Source organism: Oncorhynchus kisutch, linkage group LG14 (assembly GCF_002021735.2).
Source record: "Oncorhynchus kisutch isolate 150728-3 linkage group LG14, Okis_V2, whole genome shotgun sequence".
NCBI classification, from domain to species: Eukaryota; Metazoa; Chordata; class Actinopteri; order Salmoniformes; family Salmonidae; genus Oncorhynchus; species Oncorhynchus kisutch.
This window is the reverse complement of record NC_034187.2, coordinates 62,471,674-62,485,373: the sequence shown is the minus strand read 5'-3', so window position 1 is coordinate 62,485,373 and position 13,700 is coordinate 62,471,674. Positions and strand designations below refer to the sequence as shown.

General features: G+C 46.3%; 1 protein-coding gene across 2 annotated transcripts in view; it reads left to right on the top strand.

The window, feature by feature from the left end:
- The window catches only part of LOC109903521 (trafficking protein particle complex subunit 9-like), a 333,691-nt gene that overhangs the window by 209,988 nt on the left and 110,003 nt on the right, over window positions 1–13,700 (top strand). For both annotated transcript variants that reach the window (XM_031788712.1, XM_020500289.2), the window contains one exon: window positions 302–412. In XM_031788712.1, the coding sequence (XP_031644572.1) occupies window positions 302–412 (111 nt within the window). The remainder of the gene's footprint in view (window positions 1–301; window positions 413–13,700) is intronic.

Sequence of the window (13,700 nt, the reverse complement as noted above, 5' to 3'; positions counted from 1 at the left end):
GGAGTTGCTAAGGGAACACTGAACTAACCTTTACAATTTGAATCTTCGGTATATCAGTCAATTATGAATCAACTTAATATCAATTGAACAGTGTATTCTAGTGTTCTGTGTCTGTGTACAGTAGCTACTGTACTGGCTTGTGTGTTTGTGTTCTGTTTCTCTTTCCAATTTGAAGAGAGTAGGCATGACACTCGTTCAAAGTTACACGCTTGGATGTTGTATTACTTCATTTCTCTCTCCCCCCAGTACCCATCATTTGTGTGTGTGTGTGGATGTAACCCGGTTCTATCTTTCTCCCCAGAACCCGTCAGTGCCACCTGCTGCTGGACGTGTTCAACTCAACAGAACATGAGCTGATGGTCAGCGCCAACAACAACCAGGACCTGGTGCTGCACCCCTCAGAGTGTCAGAGGTATGTGACCTTTAACCTGCCCATTCACAGGGAGCCAGTGGATAACAGTCCATTCCATGTATTAAATGTGTACACATTGTGGGCCAGGTTTCTGGTTTCAACATGAGCACGTAAATGAATGAACGTATATGAACACAAACTCAAATCCAACCAGTCAGAGTCACATGAGTGAACGATATACACTGAGTGTACAAACCATTAGGAATACATAGGTGAAACCTATGATCCCTTATTGATGTCCCATATTGATGAGACATAGATTGTGTATGTGTGCCATTCAGAGGGTGAATGGGCAAGACAAAATATTTATGCGCCTTTGAACGGGGTATGGTAGTAGGTGCCAGGCACACCGGTTTGTGTCAAGAACTGCAACGTTGCTGGGTTTTTCACACTCAACAGTTTCCCGTGTGTATCAAGAATGGTTCACCACCCAAAGGACATCCAGCCAACTTGACACAATTGTGGGAAGCATTGGAGTCAACATGGGCCTGCAACTCTGTGGAATGGTTTCTGCACCCTGTGGAGTCCATGGCCTGGCGATTTGAGGCTGTTCTGGGGGCGAAAAGGGGGGGGGGGGGTGCAACTGAATATTAGGAAAGTGTTCAGAATGTTTTGTACACTGTGTATACTGTGACCAAGCCCATGTTTCTGTGTGTGTATCATGTGACATATATAGCCTACAGTGTGTCTTCTGTCTTCAGGTGCTTTAAACAGCGTTCTAATAGCCGTAGTTGGGTTAATGAGACTGTAATGGCTAAGTATGGATTCGTGCCGACGGGTCAACGCTGTCTTGTTGACCTAACCATGGGAGTTAGGTCCATTATTGACATCCCGCTCTGGGGTGTTTTACTGGGGGTCAATAACGACAGCCTCTGGAGCCGCCCTTTAAAGGAGTAGTACACCCAAATGTTCAAAATTACAGTGGTTTCCTTACCCTGTAAGAAGTCTATTGACAAGGTGAACTAACCAAATCACGGACTGCTGTCTTAATTTGGCCATAGGCTGCTTACAGGGTAAAGAAACCAATTCATAATTTTGTGATTTGGGTGAACTATGCCTTTAAAATCCTCCTTTACTAGATAACCTAAACTTTCTAAATATGTCTATGGAGCTGCTCATGTCACTGGAGACAAGAGATTAATGTTGACTTTGAACACTAAGTGGGGGCTCAATCAGTAGCTAGCTGTATCTCTCAACACACATTCCTTCTGCATTGATGAAGACATGTCGGACATTTGTTTACAGTGAGAGCTGCTGTACGTCTTGACATGGGATTATTCCGACACTGTCACTTCCTCTCCCTTTCTCTTCCCCCTCTCCATCTCTGAACCTCTCTCTCTGCCTCCGTTCCTCTCCTCTCTTGCCCCTCTCCATCTCTGAACCTCTCTCTCTGCCTCTGTTCCTCTCCTCTCTTCTCCCTCTCCATTTCTGAACCTCTCTCTCTGCCTCTGTTCCTCTCCTCTCTTGCCCCTCTCCATCTCTGAACCTCTCTCTCTGCCTCTGTTCCTCTCCTCTCTTCCCCCTCTCCATCTCTGAACCTCTCTCTCTGCCTCTGTTCCTCTCCTCTCTTCCCCCTCTCCATCTCTGAACCTCTCTCTCTGCCTCTGTTCCTCTCCTCTCTTCCCCCTCTCCATCTCTGAACCTCTCTCTCTGCCTCCGTTCCTCTCCTCTCTTCCCCCTCTCCATCTCTGAACCTCTCTCTCTGCCTCCGTTCCTCTCCTCTCTTCCCCCTCTCCATCTCTGAACCTCTCTCTCTGCCTCCGTTCCTCTCCTCTCTTCTCCATCTCTGAACCTCTCTCTCTGCCTCTGTTCCTCTCCTCTCTTCTCCCTCTCCATCTCTGAACCTTTCTCTCTGCCTCTGTTCCTCTCCTCTCTTCTCCCTCTCCATCTCTGAACCTCTCTCTCTGCCTCTGTTCCTCTCCTCTCTTCTCCCTCTCCATCTCTGAACCTCTCTCTCTGCCTCTGTTCCTCTCCTCTCTTCCCCCTCTCCATCTCTGAACCTCTCTCTCTGCCTCTGTTCCTCTCCTCTCTTCTCCCTCTCCATCTCTGAACCTCTCTCTCTGCCTCTGTTCCTCTCCTCTCTTCCCCCTCTCCATCTCTGAACCTCTCTCTCTGCCTCCGTTCCTCTCCTCTCTTCTGCACACTGCTTGTTATTCCTCTGAAGGAGTTATGACTCCTGTCACAGCTATCTCTGAGGAGCGTCCTTCCTCCTGCTATGAATGCTTGTGGGGAGGTGTGTGTGTGTGTGTGTGTGTGGGGAGTGTGCGTGTACACCGTGTGACCCACAAGCCTTACTCTACAGGAGAGGAATGTTCTCTTACAGCCTGCATCTGAGACAACACAGGGTGGTGTGGGGTTGTTCCTTACTCTACAGGAGAGGAATGTTCTCTTACAGCCTGCATCTGAGACAACACAGGGTGGTGTGGGGTTGTTCCTTACTCTACAGGAGAGGAATGTTCTCTTACAGCCTGCATCTGAGACAACACAGGGTGGTGTGGGGTTGTTCCTTACTCTACAGGAGAGGAATGTTCTCTTACAGCCTGCATCTGAGACAACACAGGGTGGTGTGGGGTTGTTCCTTACTCTACAGGAGAGGAATGTTCTCTTACAGCCTGCATCTGAGACAACACAGGGTGGTGTGGGGTTGTTCCTTACTCTACAGGAGAGGAATGTTCTCTTACAGCCTGCATCTGAGACAACACAGGGTGGTGTGGGGTTGTTCCTTACTCTACAGGAGAGGAATGTTCTCTTACAGCCTGCATCTGAGACAACACAGGGTGGTGTGGGGTTGTTCCTTACTCTACAGGAGAGGAATGTTCTCTTACAGCCTGCATCTGAGACAACACAGGGTGGTGTGGGGTTGTTCCTTACTCTACAGGAGAGGAATGTTCTCTTACAGCCTGCATCTGAGACAACACAGGGTGGTGTGGGGTTGTTCCTTACTCTACAGGAGAGGAATGTTCTCTTACAGCCTGCATCTGAGACAACACAGGGTGGTGTGGGGTTGTTCCTTACTCTACAGGAGAGGAATGTTCTCTTACAGCCTGCATCTGAGACAACACAGGGTGGTGTGGGGTTGTTCCTTACTCTACAGGAGAGGAATGTTCTCTTACAGCCTGCATCTGAGACAACACAGGGTGGTGTGGGGTTGTTCCTTACTCTACAGGAGAGGAATGTTCTTTTACAGCCTGCATCTGAGACAACACAGGGTGGTGTGGGGTTGTTCCTTACTCTACAGGAGAGGAATGTTCTCTTACAGCCTGCATCTGAGACAACACAGGGTGGTGTGGGGTTGTTCCTTACTCTACAGGAGAGGAATGTTCTCTTACAGCCTGCATCTGAGACAACACAGGGTGGTGTGGGGTTGTTCCTTACTCTACAGGAGAGGAATGTTCTCTTACAGCCTGCATCTGAGATAACACAGGGTGGTGTGGGGTTGTTCCTTACTCTACAGGAGAGGAATGTTCTCTTACAGCCTGCATCTGAGACAACACAGGGTGGTGTGGGGTTGTTCCTTACTCTACAGGAGAGGAATGTTCTCTTACAGCCTGCATCTGAGACAACACAGGGTGGTGTGGGGTTGTTCCTTACTCTACAGGAGAGGAATGTTCTCTTACAGCCTGCATCTGAGACAACACAGGGTGGTGTGGGGTTGTTCCTTACTCTACAGGAGAGGAATGTTCTCTTACAGCCTGCATCTGAGACAACACAGGGTGGTGTGGGGATGTTCTTTTCAGCCACACATCCAAATAGCGGAATATTCTCACACTATCCTTCTGTTGGACTATTGGAAAATGTCTCTAGAAATGTTTAGCCTAGCATGTTTATCTTTCTTATTCTCTACATGGCTGGTTCATAAGTTAGGTCCATTTTGCTGTTGCAAAGATAGAGGCAGGTCTCCTAGCTTTTCCAGGAAAGTGACAGTAAGACTTTGGACCGCCCTGTTCTCCTGTCTATGGTAACACGTTAGGAATGATGAACCCACTGCCTTCGGAGAGGTCTTGTCAAGAGGTCGGGCTGTCTTTTAAAGACTTTTAATTCAAAGTGTGCATGTGAGCCGGTTACAGGCAGGTCAGCAGTTCATTTTAAATCGCTGGTATTACAGCCGCAGTGGAGACACAGAGCTCTGAATCCTGCCTGAGCTTCCATACATTAGAACAGGAAAACACTCCCAGTGACCTGAAGCCCTGGGAGTGAAAGGTAAATGGTCCGTATTATATTTAATACAGTTTATTATCAACGTCTTTGATTTTTGTTTGGGATATTAACAAAAACACTTCATCTGTTTAAATAGTGCTATTGTATATGTTTAAAGTTACCTTGGAAATCTTTATTTGCAGAAATACAACTCGAGCGCGGCTGCTCGTGTGTGTGTGTGTGTGCGTGGCTTCTCGTGTGTGTGTGTATGTGCGGCTTCTCGTGTGTGTGTATGTGCGCGGCTTCTCGTGTGTGTGTGTGTGCACGGCTTCTCGTGTGTGTGTGTGTGCACGGCTTCTCGTGTGTGTGTATGTGCGCGGCTTCTCGTGTGTATGTGTGTGTGTGCGCGGCTGCTCGTGTGTGTGTATGTGCGCGGCTGCTCGTGTGTGTGTGTGTGTGTGCGGCTGCTCGTGTGTGTGTGTATTTGCGGCTGCGCGCGTGTGTGTGTGTGTGTATGTGTGTTTGTGCGGCTGCTCGTGTGTGTGTGTGTGTGCGTGTGCGGCTGCTCGTGTGTGTGTGTATGTGTGTGTGTGTGCGGCTGCTCGCGTGCGAGTTCATCGAAGAAGGAAAGAGGTCTGGTTCACTTCATCTTCTCCCATCTTCCAACGCTCAGCCTTCCAGATCTTTACCACTCGTTCCTGTTCATTACAGCTGAAAGACAGATGAGAGGTGCAGGAGATATGAATGAAAATGGCCCCTCTGATGTTTGGAAGCCCTAGAAAGCTCAAACACCGACCTCTGTCAGCCTCTTCAACCAAAGCTCCTTTTGTCTCTCTCTCTCTTTGTATATGAGCACCATGGGGAAAAGGGAGAATAGAGAGAGCAGGACTTGTCTATTGTAGTTTGGTTGTTTTGTCTTGATTTGAATGGGCAGCCACAATGTTATTCATGACTTTAATGAAATTCACAGCATGAGATCTCAAGGGATCATATCCCACAGTTAAAATGAAACACCTTTATGCAGACCTGAATAAAGGTAAATAGGGGACAGGTGAAGTTCTTGTCGATGAAGTACACGTTGCCAGTTTATTAGGTACACCTTCTAGTACCGGGTCGGACCCCCCTTTGCCTCCAGAACAGCCTGAAGTCTTCGGGGGCATGGACACGTTGCTCAATTGGTATCAAGGGACCTAACATGTGCCAGGAAAACATCCCCACACCATTACACCACCGCCACCAGCCTGTACCGTTGGCACCAGGCAAGGATATGGCCATGGACTCATGCTGCTTACGCCAAATCCTGACTCTGCCATCAGCCAGACGCAACGGGAACAGGGATTCTTCGGATCGGGCAATGTTTTTCCACTCCTCAATTGTCCATTGTTAGTGATGGCGTGCCTGCTGGAGCCGCTTCTTCTTGTTTGTATCTGATAGGAGTGGAGCCCGGTATGGTCGACTGCTGCTTGAGCCCATCCGTGACATACACACACACACACAAGTTGTGGGTTCTGAGATCCTGTTTGGACACACCACTGTGGTGTTTGTGGCCCTTCTCTTAGCTTGCACGACTCTTGCCATTCTCCTTCGACCTCTCTCATCAACGAGCTGTTTTCGTCCACAGGACTGCCACTGACTGAGGCCCTCTCCCGCTCTCCTTTCGGAAAAGCTGACCACGACTCCAATTTGTTGCTCCCTGCCTACAAACAGAAACTAAAACAAGAAGCTCCCGCGCTGAGGTCTGTTCAATGCTGGTCCGACCAATCTGATTCCACACTCCAAGACTGCTTCCATCACGTGGACTGGGATATGTTTCGTATTGCGTCAGGCAACAACATTGACGAATACGCTGATTCGGTGAGCGAGTTCATTAGAACGTGCGTTGAAGATGTCGTTCCCATAGCAACGATTAAAACATTCCCAAACCAGAAACCGTGGATTGATGGCAGCATTCGCGTGAAACTGAAAGCGCGAACCACTGCTTTTAATCAGGGCAAGGTGACCGGAAACATGACCGAATACAAACAGTGTAGCTATTCCCTCCGCAATGCAATCAAACAAGCTAAGCGTCAATATAGTGACAAAGTAGAATCGCAATTCAACGGCTCAGACACAAGAGGTATGTGGCAGGGTATACAGTCAATCACGGATTACAAAAAGAAAACCAGCCCAGTCACGGACCAGGATGCCTTGCTCCCAGGCAGACTAAATAAATTTATTGCCCGCTTTGAGGACAATACAGTGCCACTGACACGGCCCGCAACCAAAACATGCGGACTCTCCTTCACTGCAGCCGAGGTGAGTAAAACATTTAAACGTGTTAACCCTCGCAAGACTGCAGGCCCAGAAGGCATCCCCAGCCGCGCCCTCAGAGCATGCGCAGACCAGCTGGCTGGTGTGTTTAAGGACATATTCAATCGATCCCTATCCCAGTCTGCTGTTCCCACATGCTTCAAGAGGGCCACCATTGTTCCTGTTCCCAAGAAAGCTAAGGTAACTGAGCTAAACGACTACCGCCCCGTAGCACTCACTTCCGTCATCATGATGTGCTTTGAGAGACTAGTCAAGGACCATATCACCTCCACCCTACCTGACACCCTAGACCCACTCCAATTTGCTTGCCGCCCAAATAGGTCCACAGACGATGCAATCTCAACCACACTGGCACACTGCCCTAACCCATCTGGACAAGAGGAATACCTATGTGAGAATGCTGTTCATCGACTACAGCTCAGCATTTAACACCATAGTACCCTCCAAACTCGTCATCAAGCTCGAGACCCTGGGTCTCGACCCCGCCCTGTGCAACTGGGTACTGGACTTCGTGACGGGCCGCCTCCAGGTGGTGAGGGTAGGTAACATCTCCACCCCACTGATCCTCAACACTGGGGCCCCACAAGGGTGCGTTCTGAGCCCTCTCCTGTACTCCCTGTTCACCCACGACTGCGTGGCCACGCACGCCTCCAACTCAAAGTTTGCGGACGACACAACAGTGGTAGGCTTGATTACCAACAACGACGAGACGGCCTACAGGGAGGAGGTGAGGGCCCTCGGAGTGTGGTGTCAGGAAAATAACCTCACACTCAACGTCAACAAAACTAAGGAGATGATTGTGGACTTCAGGAAACAGCAGAGGGAACACCCCCCTATCCACATCGGCGGGACAGCAGTGGAGAGGGTAGTAAGTTTTAAGTTCCTCGGCGTACACATCACAGACAAACTGAATTGGTCCACCCACACAGACAGCATCGTGAAGAAGGCGCAGCAGCGCCTCTTCAACCTCAGGAGGCTGAAGAAATTCGCCTTGTCACCAAAAGAACTCACAAACTTCTACAGATGCACAATCGAGAGCATCCTGTCGGGCTGTATCACCGCCTGGTACGGCAACTGCTCCGCCCACAACCGTAAGGCTCCCCAGAGGGTAGTGAGGTCTGCACAACGCATCACCGGGGGCAAACTACCTGCCCTCCAGGACACCTACACCACCCGATGTCACAGGAAGGCACTAGGAAGGAACTAGAAGCACAAGCATTTCGCTACACTCGCATTAACATCTGCTAACCATGTGTATGTGACAAATAAAATTTGACTTGATTTGATTTATTGACTGGATGTGTTTTGTTTGTCACACCATTCTCTGTAAACCCTAGACACTGTCATGCATGAATAGCCCAGGAGGCCACACATTTCTAACGTACTGGAATAAGCACAACTAACTTTCACAATCATACTGTGCTCAATTCGCTTAGGTCCACCATTTTGTCAATTCAAATGTTCAATCAAACAGTATCTGAATACCTCGATTACTGTCTGCCTGTTTATATAGCAAGCCACGTCCACGTGACTCACTGTCTGTAGGAGCCAACCATTTTTGTGAACGGGGTGGTGTACCTAATAAACTGGCCACTGTGTGTCAGACATCACGACCGCTTCCAAACAAACTACTACAAGAAATGTGTGCCCTAGGCCTAAAGAAGCCTAAAGAAGAGCCAACAGCCATTCTCCCTTAGTTGGTTGTTGAACTCCATACGGACTTCCTAGAGTGTGTGTGCGTGCGTGCTGTGCCGTGTGTGTGCGTGCTGTGCCGTGTGTTTGTGTGCGTGTGCAGGTGCTGTGTGTTTGTGTTCAGGTGCCGTGTGTTTGTGTGTGCTGTGCCGTGTGTTTGTGTGCGTGTGCAGGTGCCGTGTGTTTGTGTGCGTGTGCAGGTGCCGTGTGTTTGTGTGCGTGTGCAGGTGCCGTGTGTTTGTGTGCGTGCTGTGCCGTGTGTTTGTGTGCGTGCTGTGCCGTGTGTGTGCGTGCGTGCTGTGCCGTGTGTGAGTTGAGCCCCTGAAGTATCAGTTTAATCTGTAACTGACTGCCAGACAGAAAAGATCCCTGAGGGGCTTCTTTTTATATCTCTGTCTCTTCTGTGTGAACAAAAGCTCAGGGTGAACGTCCTTCACTGGAGTATCTCATGATAGTCTCCATAATATCCTTTAAGGTTTTTTGCTCCATTCATCCTGCAGACTGCTGTTATTTCCTGCATGGCCTGAAAACGCTGTCTGAATCACAGGTCTTTCCTGAGGTTTTGTTCTTTCAGCGCTGTAGTGGTGGCCCATTGAGTTGCTCGGTCTGTTTACAGACATGGATGATGGAGAACTTTGAAACAACATCTCATAGCGCCGCCATCTGAAATTAATCTTTCCCCACTTACTGCCTGATGACGTTTACACTCAGGGCCCCCATTCCAGCATTGGGGAACATCCTGTTCCCCCCTCCTTCCTTATTTCCTGCAATTCTACACATTTTGTCATGAGGTGCAAAGAAAATATTGCAGTTTTAAAGCTAATTTTCTTGAAACTCTATACATGGGGCGGCAGGTAGCCTAGTGGTTATAGCGTTGGGCCAGTACCTTATTGTGACATGGTAGTGGTGGTATACAGAAGATAGCCCTATTTGGTAATAGACCATGTCCATATTATGGCAAGAACAGCTCAAATAAGCAAAGAGAAACAACAGTCCATAATTAATTTAAGACATGAGGTTCAGTCAATCTGGAAAATTTCAAGATCTTTGAAAGTTTCTTCAAGTGCAGTCGCAAAAACCGTCATGCATTATGATGAAACTGGCTCTCATGAGGACCGCCAGACCAAGAGTTAACTGCTGCAGAGGACAAGTTCATTAGAGTGAACCGCACCTCAGATTGCAGCCCAAATAAATGCTTCACAGAGTTCAAGTAAAGGACATATCTCAACATCAACTGTTCAGAAGAGACTGCATGAATCAGGCCTTCATTGTCAAATTGCTGTTAGGAAACCACTACTAAAGGACACCAATAAGAAGAGACTTGCTTGGGCCAAGAAACACGAGCAACAAACATTGGTCTGATGATTCCAAATGTGAGATTTGGTTCAGCTTAATGTTATGGAAAGAATGTTGCTTCCATCAATTCCAATTTCCAATCCCCCATATATTTTTGTTGGTAAATATTTATATATACATATACACATGCATATATATACATACACATACCTATATCTTGTTATTAGTCCCACCCTTCAGCTCCATTCAACCCCTCCCATATATCTCTCAACATCATCCATTTTGGATTTCTATTTGCCATATATTTTTCAACTTTTATTTGATGTATTTTTATTTCACCTTCATTTAACCAGGTAGGCTAGTTGAGAACACCTTTATTTAACCAGGTAGGCTAGTTGAGAACAAGTTCTCATTTGCAACTGCGACCTGGCCAAGATAAAGCATAGCAATTCGACACATACAACAACACAGAGTTACACATGGAGTAAACAAAGCATTGTCAATAATTCAGTAGAACAAAAGAAAACAAAAAGTCTATATACAGTGAGTGCAAATGAGGTAAGATAAGGGAGTTAAGGCAATAAATAGGCCATGGTGGCGAAGTAATTACAATATAGCAATTAAACACTGGAATGGTAGATGTGCAGAAGATGAATGTGCAAGTAGGGATACTGGGGTGTAAAGGAGCAAGTTAAATAAATAAATACTGTATGGGGATGAGGTAGGTAGATAGATGGGCTGTTTACAGATGGGCTATGTACAGGTGCAGTGATCTGTGAGCTGCTCTGACAGCTGGTGCTTAAAGCTAGTGAGGGAGATATGAGTCTCCAGCTTCAGAGATTTTTGCAGTTCGTTCCAGTCATTGGCAGCAGGGAACTGGAATGAAAGACGACCAAAGGAGGAATTGGCTTTGGGGGTCACCAGTGAGATATACCTGCTGGAGCACGTGCTACGAGTGGGTGCTGCTATGGTGAACAGTGAGCTGAGATAAGGCGGGGCTTTACCTAGCAGAGACTTGTAGATAACCTGTAGCCAGTAGGTTTGGCGACGAATATGAAGCGATGGCCAACCAACGAGAGCGTACAGGTCGCAATGGTGGGTAGTATATGGGGCTTTGGTGACATAACGGATGGCACTGTGATAGACTGCATCTAGTTTGTTGAGTAGAGTGTTGGAGGCTATTTTATAGATGAAACCACCGAAGTCGAGGATCGGTAGGATGTGCTGTGCAGTGATGCTTCACAAAAGTATTGCACCTTTCTATTCTCATAGCTTCTACAGATTGTAAATTTAAAAAAAAAATTTTTGCTAAAATAATTATTATATTATTGATGGATTGACTATGGCTTTTCAAATCACCCAGTATTGCTATCTGCAGCGTTAGTTCTAGGCAAATGTTGCAATTCTTCAGCCATTCCTGGACCTGTGACCAAAAATTAGCTACATATGGACAATACAAAAATACATGATCTAATGACTCTGCCTCCTCACAGAAGAATCTGCAGAGCTGGGAAGACTGTATCCCGCCATATATATAACATTCTATTTTTTGCAAGAATTTTGTATAGTAATTTAAATTGAAAAATGTGAAGATTTGAATCTGCCGTTGTTTTGCGTATCAATTCCTAAACCATGTGCCATGGAATGGGTACATCGAAAATCTTTTCCCAACTATTTTGGATTTATATGGCACAGCTGTCAGTTTTTTGGTCCTTAAATAAAATTGGTATATGTTTTTATTTATCACACTTTTCTTTAACCATTTACAGTGGGGCAAAAAAAGTATTTAGTCAGCCACAATTGTGCAATTTCTCCCACTTGAAAAGATGAGAGAGGCCTGTAATGTTCATCATAGGTACACTTCAACTATGTCAGACAAAATGAGAAAAAAAATCCAGAAAATCACATTGTAGGATTTTTTATGAATTTATTAGCAAATTATGGTGGAAAATAAGTATTTGGTCACCTACAAACAAGCACAATTTCTGGCTCTCACAGACCTGTAACTTCTTCTTTAAGAGGCTCCTCTGTCCTCCACTCGTTACCTGTATTAATGGCACCTGTTTGAACTTGTTATCAGTATAAAAGACAGCTGTCCACAACCTCAAACAGTCACACTCCAAACTCCACTATGGCCAAGACCAAAGAGCTGTCAAAGGACACCAGAAACAAAATTGTAGACCTGCACCAGGCTGGGAAGACTGAATCTGCAATAGGTAAGCAGCTTGGTTTGAAGAAATCAACTGTGGGAGCAATTATTAGGAAATGGAAGACATACAAGACCACTGATAATCTCCCTCGATCTGGGGCTCCACGCAAGATCTCACCCCGTGGGGTCAAAATGATCACAAGAACGGTGAGCAAAAATCCCAGAACCATACGGGGGGGACCTAGTGAATGACCTGCAGAGAGCTGGGACCAAAGTAACAAAGCCTACCATCAGTAACACACTACGCCGCCAGGGACTCAAATCCTGCAGTGCCAGACGTGTCCCCCTGCTTAATAAGCCAGTACATGTCCAGGCCTGTCTGAAGTTTGCTAGAGAGCATTTGGATGATCCAGAAGAAGATTGGGAGAATGTCATATGGTCAGATGAAACCAAAATATAACTTTTTGGTTAAAACTCAACTCGTCGAATGCTGAGTTGCATCCAAAGAACACCATATCTACTGTGAAGCATGGTGGTGGAAACATCATGCTTTGGGGCATTTTTCTGCAAAGGAACCATTTGGGGCCATGTATCGTGAGAATGGGGCCATGTATCGTGAGATTTTGAGTGAAAACCTCCATCACCAAGGGCATTGAAGATGAAACGTGGCTGGGTCTTTCAGCATGACAATGATCCCAAACACACCGCCTGGGCAATGAAGGAGTGGCTTCGTAAGAAGCATTTCAAGGTCCTGGAGTGGCCTAGCCAGTCTCCAGATCTCAACCCCATAGAAAATCTTTGGAGGGAGTTGAAACTCCGTGTTGCCCAGCAACAGCCCCAAAACATCACTGCTCCTAGAGGAGATCTGCATTGAGGAATGGGCCAAAATACCAGCAACAGTGTGTGAAAACCTTGTGAAGACTTACAGAAAACATTTGACCTCTGTCATTGCCAAAAAAGGGTATATAACAAAGTATTGAGATAAACTTTTGTTATTGACCAAATACTTATTTTCCACCATAATTTGCAAATAGATTAATTAAAAATCCAAAAATGTGATTGTCCGTCATAGCTGAAGTGTACCTATGATGAAAATTACAGGCCTCTCTCATCATTTTAAGTGGGAGAACTTGCACAATTGGTGGCTGACTAAATACCTTTTTGCCCCACTGTATTTTAAGAATCCTATTTCTTATTTTCCATAATTAGCTATTAATATTTGTAGTAATGTAGGCAATGTATGAAAAGGATTTTACCTCTCACCAGTCTCGCCATTATCAAAATTACATTATTACAAGCAATTATTATATTAGCAAACAATTGTTGTGAATCACCCTCTATTGTCCCTAACATCTTTTACTCCTTCGCAACAGTTGTGAGACACACTGTCTACACTATTATTCTACAATGTAGGAAATAGTAAACCTGAAGAAAAAGTCTCGAATGAGTAGGTGTGTCCATACTTTTGACTGGTACAGTATATTTATTTTATTGGATGGGGACCCTCATGCCGACCCCTCGGAGGGAGGGGCCCGCCCAACAGTTTGGGAACCACTGGTTTAAAAGACACTAGGCTAGTTTGCAAATGCAATATTATCAGCCTATGTTTTAGCCTTTTTTCTTTACAGACATGAACATTTTGCCAGCATTGTGCTTCCTATAGCCATTATCTATTTTCTTCCACGCATGGGATGGTGGCCCGCA